The sequence below is a fragment of the Clinocottus analis genome, unplaced genomic scaffold (genome assembly GCF_023055335.1).
Source record: "Clinocottus analis isolate CAN_PGR_092001 unplaced genomic scaffold, fCliAna1.0.p SCAF_7, whole genome shotgun sequence".
In the NCBI taxonomy this organism is placed as follows: Eukaryota; Metazoa; Chordata; class Actinopteri; order Perciformes; family Cottidae; genus Clinocottus; species Clinocottus analis.
The window spans coordinates 3862501-3888203 of NW_027176229.1; the positions used below are offsets into that span (position 1 = coordinate 3862501).

The window sequence follows — 25703 nt, forward strand, 5'->3', positions numbered from 1 at the left end:
CTTCTCCATGGAGCGCTACTGGCACACTCGCTGCCTCAAGTGCTCCTGCTGCCAAGCCCAGCTGGGGGACATTGGCACCACCTGCTACAGCAAAGGGGGCATGATTCTGTGTCGGAGCGACTACATCAGGTGAGAGGAAGGAAGAGGTGGCATTGGGAGGAGGAGCAGGAGGAGGAGGAGGAGGAGGAGGAGGAGGAGAAGCTGCTGGTTTGAGATTTATTTGAGGCTGTGCAGACGGAGCAATCTGTGTTTTTGTGTTTGCAGGCTGTTCGGGCACAGCGGGGCGTGCAGCGCCTGCGGACAGTCGATCCCAGCCAACGAAATGGTGATGAGGGCGCAGGGAAATGTTTACCACCTCAAGGTAAATCCCCCGCTCTCACGTCACCGCACTCTGTCTCCCGCTGCTCGTTTGACAGAAACATCTGGGATTTTGGTGGAGACAGACAGGAGAGAAATGAGTTGTGCCGTCCATCTTCTTTCCCCATGTGTCCATTTTTACACTCCAATGAAAACACTGTTTAAAGGTGTTTTTACAACACATTAGATTCTAGTGTTTTACATGTGAATTCATATTCATCCATCCAGTTTCAGTTTCTCACATCAAGTGCTGGCAATATGTTGTTCCAACTCTTGGTAGCGTGCTTAAAATATATATCCGTGGCCTGAATTCGATGCATGTCTGTTTGTTTCTGTTCTGCAGTGTTTCAGCTGCGCCACCTGTAGAAACAGGCTGATGCCAGGCGATCGCTTCCATTACATCAACGGCACAATCTTCTGTGAGCACGACAGACCCGGCGCCGTCTTGCTCAACAGCCACCTGCCTCCACTTCAGAGCAGCTCTGTGCTGACAGACCAGAAGGTGAATACAGCGAACCATCTGTATCTACAGGGCAGCACTGGGCTGTAATGTGAAGAAGAAGAGACTATGTTTCATGAACCAATAGAATTGATAACATCAGAGGTAATGTGAAAAACAGACAGTATATGACAGTTATAGGAGTTTTATGTAAGGATTACAATTGGCTCCACCTTGACCAGCCACATGAAGACACTCTTGACATGTTGTTGTTATTCCATTTGTTCATGTGGGTGCATTCATAAGCTGGGGGCGTTCTGTATTCCCACATGAAGATGACCCTGAACCTTCTACTCTCCGTTGTCTGCAGGTATGCTGAATGGCAGAAGTACTGCGCCTTGCCTCTCCCCCTCATCCCCCCCTCACCCCCTCCCCCGCTGCCCACGCTTCTCTTCTTCTCCTACTTCTGTCCTTGTTGTTGTGGATTCTCATCACTGCCCGGCCTCTCCTCCCCAGGGAGGACGCTGTTTCTCACCAAGTTCCCCGTCCGTCAGCGCATCAGAGACTATGTACACATTCACATTCATGTTGTGTTCAATGTTCAAGTGGTCTGTGCGTCATCAAAGGTTTGCAGTGCGTGTGGACCGCACTGGCAAAAGGCTTCTTTGGGACCAAGAGAAAGCTGTGGTTGAAGCATGAGGATGAAAGCCAGAGCCAACTGGAAGCGGGAATAGAAGATGCTTGAATGAACGTTTGATGGACCGCCGTAAAGTGACTGTCAGAGCTCTGCTTGTCCCGTGCGGCATTATTTCCCCTGAGCGCCGGTGTTTTTAATGAACTCTTGATCTCTCTCTTGTATATGTTAATCTGAGATCCTACACACTGAGGAATAGTAATCAAATGGATCGGTGTCAGGCGAAGATCAGTGTCTGAAAATGCTCACTGTCGGTGAACCGCAAAGTGAGATTCAAACCCGCAACAGAGACTTTCAGCACTCAAGGAATGATTGCTGCTTTTTCAGATGCCAAGAACTGAAAGGATCCAGTGAAGGTTTTGTTTAAATTTCTTCATCCGATACCTGTTCAATGTGTAAAAAAAAAAACATCAATTGTGGAGTTCCAAACTAAAATCTAATTAAAACAAGTTTCCTGTATCATGTCATGAAGAGGTCTGCGCTCATTTTGAAGCCCCTGAGAGCCATTCGAGTGGCATTGTATTGCATGGTACCTAGCATGGTGGATGTGACTGTTTCTCTCACTCTCTTTAGCCCTGTATGGTGAAAACATGCCTGATTACCCCGAGGAATGGAATTAGGGGGCTTGAGCTCTGACCATTTACAGAAGCAATTAAACATGAGCCCTGTATCTGTGCTGCTGGAGCTCCTGGGAGGCTGAACTCGGGGCATATCCCGTGGCTGCCTGGCTCCGTGGCTGCCTGCCTCTAACAAAGCCTAATCTAAAAGCAGGCTAATTAAAGGGGAGTGGCCGCCTCTACATCCAGGGCATTTGAAACAATCTGATGTATTTACTGTTTACCAATGTTCCAATTAAAGCTCCAACACAGACTGGTTTGTCTCCCATCGCAGCTCTTTGTTCTCCACCACTCCGCATGGTTTCTGAAAAACCATTTTTCTTGAGCTGTGTCCAATTCGCTCCAACTCTGTGTGCCTTTTTACAGCTAGGTAAAATCTTGTAGTCTCACATACCGGATGAGGTTGGGAGTTAATCTTAGTGCGATAGCAGCGGTAGGAAGCAGAAGATAGGATCTGCTCTACTTTCACACCTTTCCTCTGAGCGACGCAGCCATCAAACTCACACCTTAATGCGCTTAGCTATTTCAAAACATCCCACTTGTCATGGTAAGTGCTGATACTGCATCAATTATTTATTCCACGTCTGATCAAGAAGCGTCACGCAAATTCATTAACGTATGCAAATGATCACAATTACAATTATCTTTGTATCGTGATGGCGAAGAAATAAAACCTCGGCACATTTCCGAGTCCCTCTGCACCACAAGTTACACTTTGCATTCAAACTAATCAAGCCTCATCTGCCTTTTCCTAATTAGCCGGAACGGTTTCAGATGCCAATTAGCAGGTCTCAAGAAAAGCCTCTTTGCCATGAGGCGTTGTCTTTTATCAGAGCTTCTGCAGGTGTGTGGCTCACCGTGTAGCCTGTGACATAGGAAAGTGTTTATTCCTGCTAATTAATCATATTAACACATGCAGATGAGTGTAATTGCCCAAGCTCCTTCACCTCACATGGTGTGAAGACACGAGATGATGCCAGGGTATTTTTACATGCTCATGATGAAGAGGAGGAGGACCGGCAAAGCACAGACACTCCTGTGATATAGATCCAAGATGGCTGCCCTCCTTCAGCTCAGCTTCTCCTGATGCTGACCCGCTGGTCCGACAGCCAGAAGTTCTTTCCAACATGTCGTCAGACGAGCGTTTGCAGCGAGACAATATGTTGGCGTCTGCTTTGTGTCACCAGATGTAAACCAGTGAGGTCCGACTGTTAGCAATGTTTGAAAATAGAATTATTGAACTATCGCTATCGAATAGCTAACTATGCTAATACAGGCTATTCGTGTGTGAAAGCCTTTTATTAAATTCTTTGAATCTGTCAGCACTTCAATAACATTTCCATCCGGCTAGACTGTTTTAGGGTGGAGGCCCAAACCGAGACACACAACATGTCGCCATTGGTAAGAACATTTAATTTGCAATATGTGGAGTGGAGGTTTGTGGCCAGCCCCATCATCTTGCACGGACTTATTTCTTGGATCTGTATGGTGTTGTTGAAGTTTGACTTTCTGTCCGTGAAGCCATGATGCCCTCTATTAATCAACGGACTTAAAATGTAAAGTGCATTACCTACCTCCTCACACTGGGCAAGCTCAGCACCAGCTTTTAGAAGTGGTCCACTTATGGCTGCTGAAACAGAAATATGGTTGCCATTTTTAGTCTCTATATATTTTGAGCAACTGATATACCATGCAGTTATATGTGACATGCTGGATATTTCTCCCAAGAATTTTACAATTTTCCTGTTTGTTGTTGTTCAGGTTTAGTCAACTTCACAACCCCAGTCAGACTTGATTTGCTTGGTCATGGCCTCAAGCGTCTGAGTAAATGCAGCAATGCACATGCGAGCGTAGTTGTCTGCTTCTGACTGTCACACTAATATTCAAATATCATCTATTGAAACAAATATTCAAAATGTATTTATTCTGGAGAGGACATTTTGCTAAATGTTATAAAATGGTTGCTGAAGGCCAATAATTGGTTGCCAATTTCTCAAAATGATTGCCAATGGCAACCTGGCAACCATGCCATATTCAGCCATGCTGGGTGCTTAAAACATCAATGTAATACTAACTAATTAACATAAAAACATTATCACTTAGTCGTTAACTTTGATCCAACAGATTCAGCTTCGTTGGGCCGTGCTGCTTCACAGCCCACTGCTCCTGGAAGGGCTTCGGATGGGTCAAATGCAGAGTTCATCACATGTATGTATGTATGTATGTATGTACGTACGTATGTATGTATGTATGTATGTATGTATGTATGTATGTATGTATGTATGTACGTATGTATGTCTGTATGTACGTATGTATGTATGTATGTATGTATGTATGTATGTATGTATGTATGTATGTACGTATGTATGTATGTATGTATGTATGTATGTGTGTGTGTGTGTATGTGTGTATGTATGTATGTATGTATGTATGTATGTATGTATGTATGTGTGTGTGTGTGTATGTGTGTATGTGTGTATGTACGTATGTACGTACGTACATACATACATACATATGTATGTATGTACGTACGTACGTACGTACATACATACATATGTATGTATGTATGTGTGTGTGTGTATGTGTGTATGTGTGTATGTACGTATGTACGTACGTACGTATGTATGTATGTATGTATGTACGTACGTACGTACGTACATACATATGTATGTATGTATGTATGTATGTATGTATGTATGTATGTATGTATGTATGTATGTATGTATGTATATAAATGATGATTGTAAAGGTGAGGTTGACATGATTATGGATATAAATGAGCTGACAATGAAGGATGCCAGAGAGGTAATGTGTGCTGTGTAGATGAATGCTGATAGACAGGCCTTGTCCACCCTGAGGCATTGAGCTCAACATAAGAATGTTTGCTGTAAATCCGCCATCTGGTTGTCACCATTTTCAAAATTCAAGCATGTAAATGCAATGATTGCGTTGAAAGAAGTCTGTGGCATTTAGCTTAGCTGACAATCCCTCTGAAAGCGACTGGGCTTGCCAAAGCTATTTGTGGTAGCTCCAATCCCCGAGCACCAGATGTAGCGACGACAACTACTAGCATGCACCTAATTTGTCTTAACCATCGTGTGTTAAATGTTCTGACGGTTTCTGAATCCTCTTTGAATCCACTGAGGTCTCTGCACTGCACACCCCACATGGTATGGGAGTGAAACATGAGACACTGCTGGAGCATGTAGGAAGTGAGGCATGTTGCAGACATAACTCACTGCCTTCAGCACGGGAGGAGAGCATAATGACAAAGAGAGCGACTTTACAACTCTGAACCTCATACAGGAATGTCAGGGAGGAGAGAGGGAGAAAAGTTCTCCTGGCCAATCGCAACGCTTTGAATAATTAAAGTGATCGGCTTAATTAGCTCAATTACGTTAATTTGACCACGGAACACGGCCATATGGTGAAAGGAAACAAAAGAGGGGGGAACTAATTAAAAGTAAAATAATGAGGATTTTAATTAACTGGCTCCCCAGACAGCGGAGCGCAGGGATCAGGAGCCTGCTACCATAATTAAAGTGCTGTAACGCTGGCAACATCTCTCCTCTCTTTCTTATATCTGTGAGGGCTCTATCCATCTAATTAAATCTGTAAATAAATTAGCAACATTGAGGGTTCCTGCTTGACTTAACACCGCCTGCAATCCACCCCCCACCTTCCCAATAACACGCTCACCTTACTTTCAGCACGCTGCGCCACCCATATGTAGGCAAAGGTTGAGCTAAGGTCTGTCATTAACAGAGCGATGTGTGTGTGTGTGTGTGTGTGTGTGTGTTTTCTCTATCATGTTTGTGCAGGCTGATGCTTATGTTTGCTCCCTTTCATAACCCCTCATTCTGTTTTGAAGCTCTATCTGCTGGGAACACTGGCTGACAGATCAGAGGAGGCCAAAGCCGGGTGTGACAGCAGCATCACCTCCATGTGTGACACATGTTCGGGCTGCAAGCAGCCACCACGCATGTTCAATACACGGCGCCATCTGGGCTTCCATTCTCTGGCCCCTAATACTTTGTAGCTCGGTGTCTCGCTGCTACCCTTCAGCCACACCTCCCCTGTGCTGTCTGCTCAGCCCGTGGCCTTTCTCCGCGCCCCCACCACTCACAGCCAGCCGACGACCTGCAGCAGCCCAGCCCGTGGAGGCAGCAGCCTTTTCATTAAAATGCATTCAGATTGTCAAGAGACTTATTTGCATATTAAATTAACAAGCACTTAAGAGTTCTGAGCGAACTGTTACACCGCCAGCTCCGAGTAAATGAGGAGCGAGCAAGCGTTCGACTGTCATTACCCACGGCTGTCACCGTTGGACACGGTTGAGGAATGGTGTGTACAGAGATAGAGAGGCACACAGGCAGATCAATGTGACAGAGTCAACAAATGCATCGTCTCTTTCCCCTCCACTGTCCCAACTATGGTTAGAATGATGCATTGGTTTGATAATAATAAGGCCGATACTGGTTTTTCATTACAATCAGTCAGTGTCGTCCATACGATAGAGTTATTATAAAAGGATCAGTGCTTCACTGGTAGTCTTTGGAAAGACATTTACATCAAAGTCCACACATGGATGGATGAGCAACTTCTATTGGTGAGTCCTGGTAGTGAAGTCAGTCCATGAAGGAGATGTTGCTGCTCTAAACACCGGAGCCCTGGTCTACAAATATAATTTTGAATGTTCAAGTTTAAGTCCAAGACATGAGTAATGAGATAAGACAATAGCGTCGAGCAGTTGCAAATAAACGGCCTTGAAAGATAAAAATGTTCCCTGTGAAACCAACACAGCTGATTCAATTTATTCATTTAATTCTGGTTTGAGCGCCACATTTTTTTCATTTCAATTTGGTATAAAAATCCATCATAGGACTCTTAACCTTCATATTGCACCTTTATATACTTCTACTTACTGTTCGAGCCTGAGATCTAAGATGTTCATTGCCAACGACGGCTTCTCTGTAACGGTTGTGCGTATGACAATACAAAATGTGTAAATAGATCTACATCCATAATTGTCAATATGACTTGTATCATTCTATAGTAATGCAGTGAAGACCTTTTCATTATCACATCATAATAATGCCATCATTGACAAAATAAATCATGCATTCTTAATGCTCACTCAAGTCAAATAACAAAAAAGGACATTAGGTGAATGAAAACCTGACACAGGAACAGCTTCTTCCCACTGGCTGTCAGTCTGATGAACAATTGAACAATTAATCAGACACGTTCATCTGCACAAGCTGCACTTTCTGGACTACTGTTTACTGTTTTTCTGTTTCTTTAATGTCTTTGTTTTTTGGTCTTTCTTTTATATCTAGCTCTTGCATTGAAAACAAGTATGAAGCGCAGACTCCGGCATCACATTTCATGTATGTGAAAATGTGCATGGCCATTAAAGCTGATTCTGATTCTGACACAGTAAGAAATGAATGCTAAGCAACAATGTGAAGCATCCACTTACACCAATCAATCAATCCAGCCTCCCATCAAAGGACCGGCTGCTGACCAGTGAGGGTCCTGGTGTTCAGCTCTTTCTTTGGATGTGACAGTAATGACCACATAACAGCAACCTCAAGAATTACCACTTTAAATCTGCTCCACTCATCAAAAGCATAACAACATACGTCTTTATTTTGGTCATCACCAACCCATTGCAGTCAGAAGCAGGTTACACCTCCACCGAGCAGGACCCTGGGAGGTGAGCACCCTCGGGTGCAGGGTCCATACCAACCTGACAGAGACTCACAGGCAGCTGGACAGGTGACCCCCCCCTCCTGTTCCCCTGATGGGTTCTGCTGATAAGAAACACCTTCAGCGCCAGGTATTTCACAATCGTTGAGTTTACTGTGTTTTCAATTCAACGTCAGCTGTTTTGAGAGCAAATAAATATTGAATTAAAGCAGATTGTCGTCACTTCATTAGAAAAAAAACTTGCAACAACTTTGTTTACGATGGAAACAAGAGCTTAAAGAGCGGGCCTCCTCAGCAGGGCACCGGTTCTGTGAGAGAAGCTGCCAAACTTCCTCAGTCACTTCCTGCAAATCACTCCTTTTGGAAAGTTATAAAAACTTATTCAAACTCGCCTCTAGTTTGTTTTGATTGATTGCTATCCTCTCTCTGATTGTCGATCTATTACGTGTTCATTTTATTACCGTTCTCTGTGATTTATAAACTGTTCATGTTATCATGCAGTTGTATCACTTTTTCATTTTTGGGTTTATTGCTTCTACTCTCATGGCACGTTGTGTCAGAAAGGGTTTTATTTTTCAGTCTGATGTCGTGGAAAGCTGAAGTTACTGAACACAACGTTAAAGTATTTTTACTGCTTGTCTCTTCGAGGAGACACACATTCGTCTCAACGAGCCAGACCTTGACTTAGAGTTGGGACAGTCCAAGAAAAGAGAAGAAATGCAAAGCAGGACGTGTTAAAATGTGTCATCCACCCATTTTTCTTCAGGGGGAAAGAAACAGGAAGTAGTCTAATTGATCAGACTGACAGCGTTCTGGACTGAGACGCAGAGCCAGAAAACACTGTGAGATTGTTTGAAGTCCGAGAAGCATCCATTGACAGCCAGATGAGCCCAGCAGACTCGTTGGGTAGCATTTTTGGTCGCTGCCTCCTGCCAAAAAAACAGTCATTAGTTATTCCTAAAATACCTCAAACTACATACACTGTCTGGCCAAAAACAACGTCGCCACCAAAAAAAAAAAGGTCACACACTAATATTTGGTTGGACCGCCTTTAACTTTGATTACGGCACAGATTCGCTGTGGCATTGTTTCCATAAGCTTCTGCAATGTCACAAGATTCATTTCCATCCAGTGTTGCATTCATTTCTCACCAGGATCTTGTATTGATGATGGTAGAGTCTGACCGCTGCCCAAAGCTTCTCCAGCACATCCAGAGATTCTCAATGGGGTTCAGGTCTGGACTCCATGTGTGAAAATGATGTCTCATGCTCCCTGAACCACCCTTTCACAATTTGAGCCTGATGAATCCTGGCATTGTCATCTAGGAATATGCCATTCAGTTTATTCAGGTAGTCAGCCGACTTCATTCTTCGAGCACATACCGTTGTTCCAATAGGAGGCTTGTACCTATTTGCTTAGTTAAATCCAGGTGGCGACTTTTTTTTTTGGCCAGCCAATGTATTTTAAGGTTTGCCTGCCAATGAAAATGCTTCATCTGTCATTACGAAGTCTTGGTCGGAAGGTTGTAGAGGTATGTAGATCAGACATTGCCATGAGACGGCTGTTTGTGTCTCATCTCCGATCCAACTTCACTTTTAACCATGGCCACAAGGTTTACTTCCTGGAACTGAATTCTATCGTCCTCTATTGTTTCAGCCAGGAGGACAAAACCAATCTATCTACACGTGCCGCGACCACGAGTGAGACAAGATGGTTTCCTTTGCAATTGTCGTGAAATGACCCTTTAAAAAGAAGTTCATCCAATAATGTGTGGCAAAGGTTGATATCTATTGGTTCAAACACGTTGTAGGCTAACCCCGGCACAGTCTGTCTGAGAGTATGAGTGTTGGTGTTGGAAAGCTCAACACCAGAAGAAGCCAGACAGAAACGTTCAGGGTGAGGTTAGGGTAAGGGTAATTCCTATAGATGTTCCCTGGCTCTCTTCAGGTCGTCCTGTGTGAGGGGAGTCTTGTTTTTTTTCCAGGTAGAGTCACAGTCCTGCCGAGCAGGGCCGCCGCCGAGCATCACCTTCATCATTAGAGGAGGAACTGGCAAACTGTTGTCAGATGAGCGTCTGGGGATCGAGCTCGCCTGTTTGTCTTGAGACAGCTTTTACGATAGCAGAGCTGGGAAAGGCCAGGCCCTCATCAACCCCCCCACTCCACAAACCAGGTGGAACACACGTGCGTTCATTAGCGCCCTTTAATGAGGAGCAGATGCAACAATGCTGCCTCTCACTCCCTCGCTCTCACACACAAAGAGCTGTACATAAAGACACGCGCACACACACACACACACACACGCACACACACACACGCACACACGCACACACGCACACACACATCATGAAAATACAGATACTCCTGTGAATGCTGTGGAAGGTTATGGAAGCAATGATAATGTGTATTTATATTCATGCACACAAACACACACACACACACACACGAAAATCCATATTAAATATGTGTGCATGTACAGCACCCACCACTTCCCATACATTGGCCCATTCATTCAGTCCTATGGGTGGGGTGGGGGTGGGGTGGGGTGGGGGTGGGGTGGGGTGGGGTGGGTTGTTCACAGCTCAGACGTGTGGGCCTCATTTGTCCAATTTAGATGAATGACTGAGATCATATATCATTCCCTTTATGTCACACTATTTATATCTTGGAGGAAGTCAGAAATGCCCCATCTGTGGATCTGGGTTGAGCTGGTACTGGTGGGAGAGGCTGAACTTCTCATCGTTGGCAACAGAAGCAGCTCAGAGTGCTGAAAGAAACACACACAAACACTGATGGACATAATAGCAGCCTCCTTTCACCAATGGTAAATCCATAAATTATGGAAAAGTCCATGCTTTGCATATTTACGAAAGGAAGATGAAAAAGCTTACTAATACATGTTACTACAGTCGGATGGATTACTAGAAATAAATAAGCTGATGCTCGTTAATTAAGAAGATTATGCTTCAATAATATTCATGCACATAACACTTCTGGTTTGTTAAATCTGTGTTTAGTTGTTTCAGGGACATTGTCACCAGACAATCCTCAACCAACAGTCTCCAAGCTGGCAGTCAAAGATGCTGCACAGAAGTCCTCGGTGGATAGATAAACTGTTTGTCAAAAACAGTCACATCCCTCGGGACGTGAAGACGTAGCTGTAGCTGTAGCTGTGAATACGTGTATGAACCCTCCTCCACCAGATAGAGTCCTGACCTTGCTTCGGTGGATGGGTGTGAATGGGTGAATGATGACGTGTTGTGTTGAAGCTCTTTGAGTGGTGAGCAGTACAGTCCATCTATCGAATGGTGATGTTAACTTTCCTGTTCGTGTTTAACAAACACAGTCATAGTCAAGTTGATGAGCAATGTTTCCCAGTTTGTTTAGGTTAAGATGTTGGACATATTATCTGGCCAGAGAATTATTTTGCTGCTTTACATTCTCCTCTTTCACTCTTAAAGAGAAAGCCAATAATCACACTTCTCAAATGCTGAATTATTTCTTTGAAGGTAACACTGCTCCTGAACTGTAGATTTGACTTCTAATAGCAGCATTTCCAGAGTCCTCGCCTCGTGAGTTTTCCAACCCTGCCTGCTTTCTACCAGAGGGCCAGCCTTTAAAGCCACAATCCCCTTATTGCCTATTAAAGTTAACTCACAACATCCCAGCCTTGTTCCCTAATTGAGGCCTCTGAACTGGGGGAGCAGGTGGGTTCAGACTGCCACGTTGGGTTGAGACTGTACCAAGCTGAAGCATAAGCAAAGGAAAAATAATGTATGAGTATCAAGCATGGACAACATTAATACACACACAACTTAAGCACCTGCTTTATTAGACCTGCTATTATTGTTTTTATTATCCAAATATGCTCAGAGAGGAGTCATTTTGACAAAAACATCCTTCCTAGAATAGATAGAATGAACCTTGATGACATATTCCCTGTTCCCTATGAAAACAATCGAGCAAGTTTATTTTGGGATATGGCTTTCTTTGTGAGGCAGATATTTTGAGATTTGGCCGTGAGCATGCGAATGAAGCTGTAACACCAGAAGCTTCAGAGTTCACAGTGAATTTGATAACTTTACACCATACCATTAACTGGGGACCAGTTCGTACAATGACTCTAACTGGTGTTGTGCGACAGGCAAGCAGTAGATCACATGTACAAATGTGCTTCATGATGTTACAAATCAGTGAGACGGTGCAGGAGCCGAAAATAGAAGCTCAATGACACTGTTGAGCTTTTCTAAATACATACAGCTGAGAAAAAAGAGATCTCTTTGTTGACGGCGCCATTCTCTAGATTACACATTTGATGGAGGGATTACTTAACACTCAACCACATAAACAATACTAAAGAGTCAAGTGCAAAGAGGTGCAGCTGAAATGTCAGTGTGTGTGTGTGTGTGTGTGTGTGTGTGTGTGTGTTTGTGTAAGTGTGTGTTTGGCATTTCAGTCAGAGATATCATTGCAGGCCGGGGTGAGGGGTGTCAGACCTGATTCAGAAAGGGAGGGGTGTTCGGTTTTACCCTGAGAATTGTGGACCGGTTTTCCTCCGTCTATCAGGGCCCCGCTGCCAGACGTTGGGTGAGATGCTGTGTTGCAGGCCGGGGGTTCAAGTCCTCCGTGGCTCTGCCGGGCTCCTGGTCCTCAGTCAGCTGGCTTGATAAGCAGCGGCCCTCCTGCCCTCCTCGATAGATTCTCCCCATTTGGAAATGCCAGCACAGGGCCGAGGGCAGAGTTCACCCAACGCAGCCTCACCTTGCTGAACCGTGGGGCACCTGTGCTTCTTATCAGCACCCACACACCTGCACAGAGGATGGGAGGGCGGGTGAGGGGGGCATGGATGTGTGGTGGTAGATGGGGGAAGGCAAACAGATGAACAGAGAGAGGAAAGCCGAGAAGACAAGGTGGCCTCTTACTGGCTGGTTGAAGTCTTGGATGTGTGAAGGGATACATCTTTAACACACCAAAGCAGGCCTGACATTTTCAGTTTGTCAAGTCACTGTGTCCCTGACTGTAACGGCTGGTAAACTGGTCTTTCATTTCACAATGATGTTAGTAAAGGTGCAGCTAGATAAGAGATCCAGGAGGCCAACAGCCCTGCACCAATCTCTGGCCCCATCTTTTGCTCTGTTTGCTTTTTCTGCTGGTCATGACCTCAGACATAGGAGGGAGTGAAACAGCACCATTTCTGGCATTCGCTTTCTCAAAAAGACCAGAATCTTTAAATACCTTCAACTTTGTGTTATTTCCCATCACTCTCGCCGACTGACTAGCAATTGAATGGACCAAAAGTTCTATGGTACTAGTAGTACTAGTACTAGTACTACTAGTAGTACTACTTCTACTACTCCCTAAATAAATATAATTAATGATGTGTTTTTCTTTTGGCTTAATAGTCAGTTCAGAAATACGTTTATTTGTTGTGGATCCTGAATTTACTGTTAGAGCAGATGGCTTTGGTGTGGATTCATATGTGAACTCCAGCTCTGTTAAACAAAAAAATATGACAAGATGAGTAATGCCATTCATTCTGAATTCCTATCCTACCTAAGTTATGTAACTTAGGAATAGTAACAGATAGATAGAGACAATAGATTTACATTGGCCCCTTTTTGGTGTGAAAATGAGTCTTCCTCAACATGTGTTGTGTTGGTTTCAGAACCAGGAAGACAGGTGGAGAACACTTAGATACAAATGAGGATGGATGTGGAGGGGATGGTTGTTTTTTTTTGGGACAACTTTCATGACTCAAAAAAGCACAGAATGATCACAACATCTGCCCCGCTGCTGACTTCTGGGATGGAAGGAGGTCAACGCTCTGATGAAAGACAAGCACACAGTCGCTGCTGTCTGTGAGGCCTGTGATGGTCTGTCCAACCACTCTGCTGCCTCGAGGAGGTTAAGCTGATCTATTTTGGATTTAGGTGGGCTGCTGAATGCCTCTTTGCATATGTGTGTACGCACACACACACACACACACACACACACACACACACACACACAGGCATGGCTTTGAGTGTGTGTGCATGGCTACACACATTTGTGTGTGTGGTATCTTTAATTGTGTAAGCCAATGAGAAACTGATAAGCCTAGTGGAGCCAGACAGCAGACACTTAAAGATGTCTGCATTGATAATGAACAGAGCGTTTAGTAAAGACAAGCTCTCCTCCAATCACACGCACACACACACACACACACACACACACACACACACACACACACACACAGAGACGCACGTCTCATTTCAACCTGGGTTCTATGGTGAACTGTATACACAGTTACATGTGTCTGAATAAACATTCCTTGCAGAAAGCAGGTAAACAGATTGATCTCCTCCCTGTTGGAGCTCGGGTTGAGTCCTGGTCTCTGGGATGTTATCATATCCATCCGAGCACAGTGGCGCTGCATTCTTGCGCTTCGACGACGGCAGACTGAAGAGGAACTTTAGCTCTTCCTTCAACTTGAATGTAATCTCCATATTGGGAGAGGAAATCTAAACATGTGCATGTCTGCGGAGCCTCTCTGGTTGTTGGGGGATCAAAGCTCGGCACTGGCTGAGTTGAAGTGAGCTTATCTATACCACTGTGGCAGGGGTCAGCAAGATTAAAACAGCTATGATCTCAGTGCTCATTGAAATGAATCCTCACTCTGTGCCACTGTGGCCTTGAAAGAAACTGGAGGCACAAAATAGGTTAAAAGCTAATTGATTGCATGTTGTCGGAGCACAGGAGCTGCGTGTGTGAACGTACTCTGTGCACAAGGACATTACAAGCGCTGTGAGAGTGCATGTGCAGCGTCCCTCGCCCCCATCCCTCCTGTCTGTGTTTTTGAACTTGGCGATGAAGCCATCTGCACTGCTCTCTGGAGACGACACGCTCCCTCGTCTCCTCGTCTCTCCTCCATTTTCTGCTCCCGCCGTAATGGGAAAATTGCTCTGTCTTTCCGCTCTAGTTGGGATTGGCAGCGTTGATAAGCATTGCAGGGACAATTAGATGTAGGAGTTTTCATTGAGAGGCTTTCAAACAACGCTGAGCTGCCATTGGTGCCTGGTTTCCCTCGGGACCTACCATGGAGCTGAACACGACCTCCTCCTCAGTGAGGGAACACCCCGTTTAGAGGTAAAGGCCAGTGTCAGGGTGCAGCCACAACCTCCTCAAAGAAGCAGTCTATTTTTGTCATTGCATTGATCTGAGCAGTGTTCCCCCTCTCTATGTACAAAGACACTAGACGTGCGCAGCAGCTGGTTTTATTCCTTTTTGTTCCGTTTCATGTTGTGAAGCCGGTTGCACACAATGAAGACAACACAAAGCTTTGGCTTTGTTTGCATGTGTCTGATGATGTCATTATCTCAGCAGGCTCCTCCAGCGCGGCGTTACCTTACCTTTCTCTTCCTCCCAGAGACGATGATGAATTAGGGAAACAGCTCGCTGTGCTGCAGTCCCTCAACTAATTACGGTTAAAAGGTCTGATATGACTCGGAGGTAAGAAGGCAGTGAGAGGCTGGAGCGTGTAGGCAGGCAGAAAAATGAAGGTGTGGAAGGGGCTGGGGCATTGTTTATGAGCTAAGTGAAGTGGACCATCACAGAGGGAGTCAAGCAAAGGCCAAATAAGTGATGGAGGGAACGATTAGAGGAGAGTGAGAGGGGGGACGAAAGCCGAGCGAGGCGAGAGCAACATTCCTGCATAGGACTCGACCCCCCCCCCTCCCTCTCAGTAACAGGACACTCTTGTCTCTGCAGTGGGGGCGTCGCACGAGAAAAGTCCACAGCAAGCCGAAGCAGCCCCGCTTCCTCTCCTTCTGTTCTCCTTCCCCGTTCAGCGGTAGAGCTGCAAATGCCGCGTTTTCACATTTGTTACAAGTGTGTGTAGTTTTCAACCGCTTTCTACAGATTCTGTCCTACAGCTAAGCACAGATAATCGTCAACATTCCTGGAGCTATTTATCACGGTCTGCCTCTCTTCCAGTTCTCAAGACCAAGTCTCCAATTTCCTCACGCATCTGGGGGTCAAACATGCATCAAAACCCCAACTTAGTAGCCGCCAGGTTTTTCTTGAGCTCAGATAAAAGCTGTAATAATAACAACACTAGGTGCGTCAGTGGCGCTCCATTCGCAGCACACTGCTAATTGGCCATAAATGAGCCCATCTGGTTTGATTTGCTGTTCGGTGAGGCAGCAGGAGAGCAGCTCCCTCCCAGCTAAGCTCCCCGAGCTGGCTGCTCAGCCCACGGCCCCACTGACACCCGAGACCACCTAAGCTGAACTCATAACTTGAAACCGAGACTACACCTCTCTACACAAACACATATAAAACTGTAGATAAGGCTTATTCCGAAAGCACTACCATAATGGCTGCATTTTAGATAAACTCTTATTTGAGAAGTTATATCCAACATTCATGCCTGAGATTAAAAATAGGAAATACTGATGTGAAACGCGATGGGAAGAGGATGACGATGTTGTTGATCAGTGTGAAAGACTCTCAGCCAGGTGTTGAAACTTGGCTTGTGAACATTGTGGGTGGAGGCTGATGAGTGGCGAACTGTATTGTAACTAGGTACTAATAGTTTAAGTTTTAATTGTTCAGGTTTCAAGATATCTTTCACACATTTTGTTCTCCGCTTCAATACATTTTCAGGTGAACGACATGTTATTATATTTCAGCCTGCATCTCGAGCGTTAACTGATTTTTTTCTGGGGCCAATTAGAGCAACACCACAAGCTATAAACTCAACATTGGCATATTCTCAATTTAACTATTACACATTCAGTAGACTCAGAGCACATCACATTCATTGAAGTGTGTTTCTGTCCACCTGCAGATCTAAAGTTACTCTTCTTTAACTCACTACTAAACTCCACATGTCTAAGTATGAAATACTGCGCTTTGTTTAGCAGCTAATTGAGTTAGGAAAGTGATCCTAAGTGATTAGATATTACTTTTAATAGCCCTCATTATGATCCATATTTGTTAAAAGTTGTATTAAACATTTGATTTAATTGAAATGATCATCTTTAATATATTTTAATAACCATACCTCGGCATAGCAAAGTCCACAATAACAGTTAACACTGCATTGTGATTTTTACCACTGGTCGTTGTTTTAGTCTTTGCTGAATTTCTCAGTAAAATTTTCTTCCACCCGCTGAAATATTTTAATTAAATAATTCTAGACTCTGGCGAGCTACAACATTGCTTATAGTTTCACGGAGCCATGCATTAAGATGTAATATTTTACTCAATAAGCGACTGCTAGCTAGCTAGCTGGCTACCTTTCCAACGCCATTATTCTGGTCTTTGACTTCTCTCCTTCCACTGAAGTAGTCTACTAGCGTCAAGGAGTTGGGCGGAGGGTCCGTGAGACCAAGTGCTGGTGCTGACCACCAGCAGGTTCAGCTTCTGTAACCAGTGTAGCATGAAAGCATGGCCGAATTAGCATGTTAGCTAACTATCTACCAAATTGCTAATTAAGTAGAATTTAACAACAACTTAGATGCTTCCTTCCTTTGATTCCGCTCCAACACTGCGACTGTGGCTCAGTGGGGAGCATGGTCGTTCTGCAGGCCCATCTCGATGTGTCCTTGGGCAAGATAATCAACTTCAAAATTGCCAAAAACAATAAATAATACGTAATCATGTTTGCAGAAAAGACAGAAAAGGGGTCTATATGGTTGTAATCTTTGTACGTTTTCTTGATTCAGGAACTGGATAGGTTTTGTTGCAATCTCTTGTCCAAAAAACGCCATTGTTACTTTCAGTTTGATATATACACAGTGATTTAGTGACAGTTACAGACACTAAAGTAGAACGACTTAGTTGTTGGTTTGGGCATTAATGATACATCATGATGGTATGTACTGGTCAACAAGCTCTCGACATATTAAAGCTGCAAGCATTACGAGAATAATTACATCTAATAGGTGATACCAAATCATTTTAGGGTGTATCTATTTTTTTCTATCATAAAGCTTATTGTCATGTTTGAATCACTTTGCCATCCTGTTACTTCTTTGGTCTCCTTTGCTTTTCCTCTGCCACCCGGCTGTGCGAGTGTCCATGTGAATGCAGCATTAAGAAATCATGGCTACAGTAGCTACAGGCAGAATGCAGCACTGACTGCAATACATTCTCCCTTTACCATCTGACATGACAACAATAAAGTTACATTTCCAAAGTCATAAACTCCATTAACCTTTGCTTAGTTTAAACTCAAATACTGGCAAATTTGACTGGTTCCACTCTGTGGGGTCCAGACCTGTTGGCACCACTTCCCCACCTTTAGCCTCAGATCAATCCCTGCACATCCTGCTTGCTCTGTTTGCACAGCTTGCTGCTCAGTGCTCATACTAATACAATACATCACCTCAAAGCAGAACAAACTATCACAACCTGTCATAATGTGAAGTGGCTGCAGCTGGATCATCAAATAGGTGAACCTGCTGGCTTTGTGCTGCTCACGACTGGATTTGAAGCAACTTTGAAGTCTGATGTTAATAACGTTAACGGACTGGGATTACTGTATAGTTGTGTTTCTGACTGCATTACATTATCAGCACTACAAATATGTATTTGGTTTCTATTGAAATCAGTCTGTTGAGCATGACCATGACTCAGTAATGGGCCCTGCAGGAAAGATGGTCTGTTGTCAATTCCCTGTTCCTACCAGCCTCCAAGGTTTGATGAGAGATCAAAATCATTGCAAACAGCATTGAACTCACAAATACAGTTAGTTTGAGTGTTTAATAGTTCTGGTGCGTTATTAAGGACTGGATCAAAGTTATGCGTTACAGTAATGTGATTAAATGTTGACTGAAGGGATTACAAATGGAAATGCATCAACAATAGAGTAACCTAACCCCGGAATAATTTATTACTTAGAGATTCTAGGGGGTCGACATGCTTGCTGAATACCTGATTATTAATCTCGATTGGTCCAGTCTAAGTTCGCCTCACAGTATATAGGTACCTGGATATTCAGGAACCAACTCCGTTGTGTTCAAAGTTGGAGGGTGTGTGGACCCGAACACTACACTGTGAGGACTTCAGAGCGGCAGCAATACAAACATCCCACAAGAGTTGTCAGTGTTACCAACGGCAGTCATAGTAATATAAGTGTATGATGATCTGGCTGATCATGAGCAGCAGCTCACTAGATAGATCTTTAAGGAGGACATTTTGCATGGACGACCCTGGACTAGGGAGATGAAGTCTTTATTTTGTTGTATGAGGCGTTTGGAGTCCTATAGTTAAGATTCACAACATATATTGTTATTACAATGATCTCAGTTTGATTCCAGCGGGGAACGTTACCTGAAAATAGCCCTTTCCTGTGTTTTCTTTTTTGTGACCAGATTACCATGTAATATATATATATATATGTATATATATATATATATATATATATATATATATATATATATATATATATATATATATATATATATATATATATATACATATATATATATATATACATATATATATAAATATAAATATATATAATATATATATATATATAATATAAATAATATGTAAGCTGAAATATAATATATATATAATATATATATATGTATATATAATATATATATATACATATATATAATATATATATATATATATATATATATATATATATATATATATATATATATATATATATATATATATATATATATTAGGGCTGTGAAATGATAACAAATTTAAATCAGATTATTAATCACATATTACTAATATTCTCGGTATATTTGTGTTAAAACATAAAGATTTATGATTAAAAAAAACGGATATATACATTGTCATTTATACATTGGGCTGCTGTTGTAAACTATGCAACTATAGGCCGTAAGGTGAACCCTGTTATCGTTTCATCCCGCTCCATAGTCGTGCATCTACACGATCTTTAGCACATAAAAAACTCGTGCTAAACTACCAAAAACAAAGTTTGTCGCTGAAATTTCAGTTGATTTTTGATACCGCGATGTTTTATGCAGAACTAGTTTCTTCAGAGCGTAACAGGATATTCGTCGCGAGTGGCGGCGACAATGTGCTCAGTGTTGCCAGATTGGTGATGGCGTACTATCGTACCAAAGGCTCAGAATGATTGTATTTGGAGGATAATTATCCTGCATCTGGCAACCCTGAGATCGGTCGCCCAGTGACAGTTCTCTCAACGGTCAGAGCTCGCGCAAGAAGGTGAACGTAAGATACCGTTTCAAAACTTGTAAAGGCGTAATAACTAGTTTGTGAAAGACCCAGAGAAACACAAATATCACACAAGGCAAAATCCCGGACGTTTTGGAATTTTAGGTTTCGAAAGGAGGACATGTTCGGGAAAAAGAGGACGTCTGGTCACCAGGTAATTCTCCTTACTCACTAAAGTCCAGTGATCCCCTGTCGGCGCCAAATGTTCGGTAGCAGCCAAGTCATTTTCCATTTTGTTCTTCCCAGCTTTATACAGTTGGTGGATTTGTGTCATGATTGTGCGTCTTTGCGGTGCTTTGGTGCTCGGGTCCCCCGTTGCCACTCGCAAAACTTTGGTGAACCCCTCATTCTCAACAATATTAATTCCGCAACTGTGCTAGTCAGCTTGTCACAGGCAAACTTAGCGAGGGGTCTTTGTTGTTCAGTGATGCTGGTTTGACGCATTCCTCTTGAACGCCCCGCGCCGACCAACATGCTACGCGAGCGTTGAGACGTTACTTCACAGAGGTCTCAGGTCATTTTCTCGATTGTATATAATTTCTTAAATTCACTTTTTAAACTCACTTGCATATGATACATACTCGTGTGTTTTACATCTAAAATTGCAGAACAGTCTCAGCTCTCTAAATAATGAGGCATCATTGTCCAAAGGCACAAGTGTAAAGTGATATCATGGCCCTAAAAGCTGAAAAATACATATACTATTTTGGAACTTCTTCATGTCTCTGGTGAAAACATACCTTTACTCATGTGGTTCAACTGTTTTGGTGCTAGAAATTGTTTTACCAAAGGGTCTTTGGTTCACAAAAGCGGTGGAATGTATGAATAAAATGGAAGAAACATGTCTCTATGTCTGAAACCAAATTTATTATTATATGTTGGGAATGCTAAGCTGTGGCTGGCTTTGAGGCCTGCGTGCGGCCTAGTGATCTGCAGAGACGGACTGGAGCCTGCTGCAGCGATGCTGTATGTTGTCCTCTGGACCCTGACAGCTGTGAATCCTCTCTGTAAAATACATCACTAATAGTTAGTATAAGTTCACTGAAAGAGAGTAACAGTTACACACCAACACGTAACGAATGCTACGTGCTAACATTGCTAAGCTAACAGAGAGCCATCTATGGTCCGGTTAGCAGAAGCTAACGTAACAGTAGTTACAGTCTTACGAACACATAACTGAGATCCAACCGTACTAGTCGTACTAAATTCACTTCAAGAAAGTTAACGGGGATCGTAACAATATTTTATTATGCACTGTTCTGTCTCATAGAGACCCTGAAGCCATCTATAGGCCTAAGTCACGTTAGCTCGCTGCTGTAATTCGGGTTAGCTACCGCTAATGTCAACACAATATTATCAGTCATTCAAACCATAACAGATATCTAACACTACTATGCGTACTATGTTCACATCAGGAAAGTAAACAGGAATCGTGACAATATTTTATTACGGACTGTTCAGTCTAATAGAGACCCTGAAGCCATCGAAGTCACGTTAGCTCGCTGCGCTAATTCAGGTTAGCTTATGCTGATCTAACCACCATAATTATAGTCTTTAAACCCATAACAGAAATGTAACACTACTATGCGTACTAAGTTCACATCAAGGAAGTTCACGGGGATCGTGACAATATTTTATTATGCACCGTTCAGTCTCATAGACACCCTCTAAGTCGTGTTAGCTTGCTATCACTAGTTCCGTGGTAGCAGCAGCTATAGCTGACTTACAGTTCCCGTTACTACGTAAATATGCTATTGCAAGGTTCAGTAAATAGTATACTACAGGGGTCTCAAGTGTCACGCATTTCGGTCTTAAATCACGCCCATCCGCCACACATCGTATTTCTCACGCTGAAAAAAAAACAACTCCAGGCTATTTAATGTGCCGCCGCGCAGACATGACCTGGTCGCGCGCTGCACTCACCACGGAGGAATCAAGGCCGCCCCCCCTCCGCCAGGAGTCACTCATCAGCCAATCAAAAAAAAAAGAAATGGGCTACAGCCAATCAAAAAAACGTATCTTTTGCATGTGTTGTATCCGGGTAAGATGTAATGACAGGCGGGACTGGACCCGTCCGGCAGCGCGTATTTGTCGTCGTCAACGTCGGCTAAACTGCCTGCTCCTCTTCTCTCTATAATATGACACAGCAGTGTGTAGAATGCTCATATCTCACTGTGTGAAGCACCTACGATGACGCAAAAAATCGGTCAAGGAAGTGGAACTTCTACTGATTTCGCCAGAGTTGAAACTATATCTCTGTGACGTATTATTGCGAAGATAGTAATATTCATGAAACGTCAATGTGTGTGAAACGCGGCGCCATGTGACTCGTTTCGACTGAGCTAAGGCTGGTTGTGCTGGTGAAACGACAACGTCTTTCCGAGAGAACATCTGACATCTACCTCTAACTGCAATGGAGCGGAAATAGTTCAATAGGTATATTAGAAGCTTATTCTGCTCATGCGTTAAATGCGTTAAAAAAATTAACGCATTATTCCTGTAATTTAATCATAGCGTGTTAACACGTTATTTTTCACAGCTCTAATATATATATATATATATATATATATATATATATATATATATATATATATATATATATATTTATATTATTAGATATATATGGTGATCAGTTGATACACACAAACACAGTGAAGAGCCAGATGTGAAGCATAATATAACTTGTGTTACATTCAGGTACACTGCCTATATATATCATTCATTAAGTATATATACTTGTTTAAACAAAAATAACTGGGTTGAGTAACAATCAAGCTGTGTGGATGCATGGACCTTCTGTATGTCTCGATACTTGTGAACGTTGCAGAATTACAATACCTCTAATTTATATAATCCCAACCATGAGTGACACACCCTTACTCTCTGAGTCCTTGAGGTCGAGACTCATCCTGGAATAACGTAAAACCAAAGGTGGCCAGGTGAGCGAGATAAGCCTCCACTAACTACCCTGTGAGGGTGACAGGCGTTGAAGTGGGAATATGGGGGAAGCAATTTCTTTCCCATTCATTTTAGTAATAGCGGTAGTGTTGTGGAAGGTTCCCACTAATGCATCACTTGCAGGTTACTGACTGACAAAAATAGATTTTTAATCTCATTATCTCTAAAACAGCTATGCGGCGAGAGAGAGGGAGAGGGAGAGAGAGCATGTGTGACTCTTTGTAAAATGAGTGTGTTTGAGAGGTAGAGAAGAGCGAGTTGGGAGGGAGGGAGGGAGGGGGCCTGAAGGGTGTAGATGTGCACCCTCGCTTCCTCCCACCCAGGTGCTCTAATTGAGAGGAGGCCTTTGTTATATAAACAAGAGGTACACCTCAAGTTGAAAATTAAACATGTGGAGAGAAGGCGTCCTGCTATTGAAAGGGATATGTATTTCAGTGGGTGAGCGGGTGTCAGAGGGGAGCTGATGAGAGGTGGTTATTGGCATGGAGAGCCTGCTCCCTGCACTGCAGAGTCAATTCTCACCTCGCCTCTCCTTCACAACAATGAACACAACATAGCTCTATTTCTGCTGCTGCTGCTGCTGCTGCTGATTGTTCTGCATCTCAATAGGCTGTTAAAGTGGGAACCTGAAAGTTCCTTGTCATTTTCCTTTTTTTTTCATCCTTTGTCTCCTTGTTTGGTGCTAAGCGCTCATTACTGCAGTTTTGCTCTGCATACCCCAGAGATCAATCAGCGTGTCTGGTACTCCGACAGCTTTTACTTTGCATTTTTGAAGTTTGAGTTTCTGTAAGTAGCACACTTTTGTGTCTGGGCTATTGCTGCTCATGATCATTTGTGTTACCGAGATGGCGGCAGAAAGTCTGACTTCATGTAATGGAAAGTGCAGCAAGTCAGAATTCAAAGTAGGGAGGATGAGCAAAAGGAATTGTAAAGGTAAGATTGTACGATTATGAAATGTTCCCTCTATCTGGCTTTTAAAGAAACTAAAATATAGAAATGTAAATATACCTCAAAGTGATATTTGAGCAGGGATGTTCAATTTCGACCTGAACAGTTTGTGTGGCAATAACATCTCAACTCAACTCAGCCAGTTCAATTTGAGGATGAATACTGACAGTAGTACGAGTCACACAAAATGAGTAGCTTTGTGAACGCTACCGCCAGTAGATACTTGGATCAAAGATAGAGAATACAACATTAATATGGAGTGTTTCTGAATAAATGTAGTAAATCTGCATCATAATAGAATCAAACTTAACACATTTGAGAAGGAAAAGGAAAATATCAGCCTTCAGTTTTAACTTCCACGTTTGTTACTTTGCCTTTGGCAAGATACTGAACCCTGTATTGATCCCCAAGACTGTGCCATCATTGTTTGAGTGCGTGTGAATGACTAGATTAGAATCCGATGACCAGGTGGCACCTTGTAAGGCCTCTGCCATTAGTGTAGGATGATACAATGATGACGTAGTGTAAAGAGCTTTGAGTCTAAAATAGTTAATATAAATAGAAGACCATATTACAAAAGGACAATGGTGATCTAACTATTCGGGACCAATTCCCTAGTGTTTTTGTATTTCTTTAAACCAAGCGACTAAGCCCTTGCAAAATAGACTAATATACTGCACACTTACACCCACAATCTGTCAGTCAAAGGAAGGTTACCATATTGTAACCCCAGTTCTCTAAGCACAGGCCCGGAGCCCTCTTCTGGATTCTATGTGTAATACTGTCCGCAAATCACAAGCATGCATTTAGTCTCCAAAAAGAAAAATCTTGCCACACAGTAAAATTTACAGTGATAATGCAACACTTAAAGAGTGAAATTTAATTCGAAGTCAGTGAACGTATGGTCCCTATCTATAGAGCGCTAAATTACACTGAACCTAGTGTTACAATGTCAGAGTCAATCCAACTCTTGGAAGAGTTCCTATTTTACACGACACTACACTGAGAAGTGTTACTCAGGATGTAAATAACACTTTACGTGTTATTTACATTTGACACTAGGACTCAAATGAATACTCTTCATGAGTGTTGGACCTTGTTTTAACTGACTCTTGTCATTGTTAAAACATATTTACTGTTGTATTTACTCCCTATTAGTGTACTTTTTTATCCTTTCAGTAGACTCCTTTTTAACTTTTTTTTCATAATTGATTTCGATAAACTTACCTTAACTCATCTTTTGAGAATTGCAAGATGGCGCGGTGAGGAAACTCAGATCCGTTTGAGAGGAGAAGGAGGGCGGAGCCTCATAGAGTACACAGTACTTTCCAGGGCAGAGTACCTTTCAGAGTATACTACGACTTGTACCAGTGTAAAAATACATCAACACTGGGGTTTGTTTTACTCTTGCTGTTGTTGTATTAACTCTGAAATAGTCAATGTACTTTGACACAACATTTTTACACTGAAAAATGTAACTGATTTTTTACACTAGCACTGGACAATATATTGGTAGTAATTACTCTTAAAGTTGTTGTAATAACTCAGTAAGAGTTGATATTCTTTGACAATGAATATTTAACACTGGGTAATTTACTGCGCATCACGTCAGGGGAGAATTGAATCTATGGGAGCTCACAGATTAAATAAAATTAAATACATTTTATACAGGCCAAAATGACAAAGTACAAATTTGCCTCAGAGGGCCGTAGATACCCAGAGAGATTGACACAGAGCTTTCTATCTGCTCAGTTGCACCTCAGCCTCGAGAA

General features: G+C 42.8%; 1 protein-coding gene across 2 annotated transcripts in view; it reads left to right on the forward strand.

The window, feature by feature from the left end:
- The window catches only part of si:dkey-90l8.3 (LIM domain transcription factor LMO4-B), a 2387-nt gene extending 1180 nt beyond the window's left edge, over positions 1 to 1207 (forward strand). Inside the window, exons 2-5 of one of the 2 annotated variants that reach the window (XM_068605415.1) lie at positions 1 to 129; positions 265 to 361; positions 701 to 859; positions 1167 to 1207. The exon at positions 1 to 129 is cut by the window's left edge and continues 110 nt beyond it. In XM_068605415.1, coding sequence (XP_068461516.1) covers positions 1 to 129; positions 265 to 361; positions 701 to 859; positions 1167 to 1175 — 394 coding nt within the window. In that variant the 3' untranslated portion in view covers positions 1176 to 1207. Of the gene's footprint in view, positions 130 to 264; positions 362 to 700; positions 958 to 1166 lie in introns of those variants that run through there. The other variant, XM_068605414.1, reaches the window with a different exon arrangement.
- The last annotated feature ends 24496 nt before the right edge of the window (positions 1208 to 25703 follow it).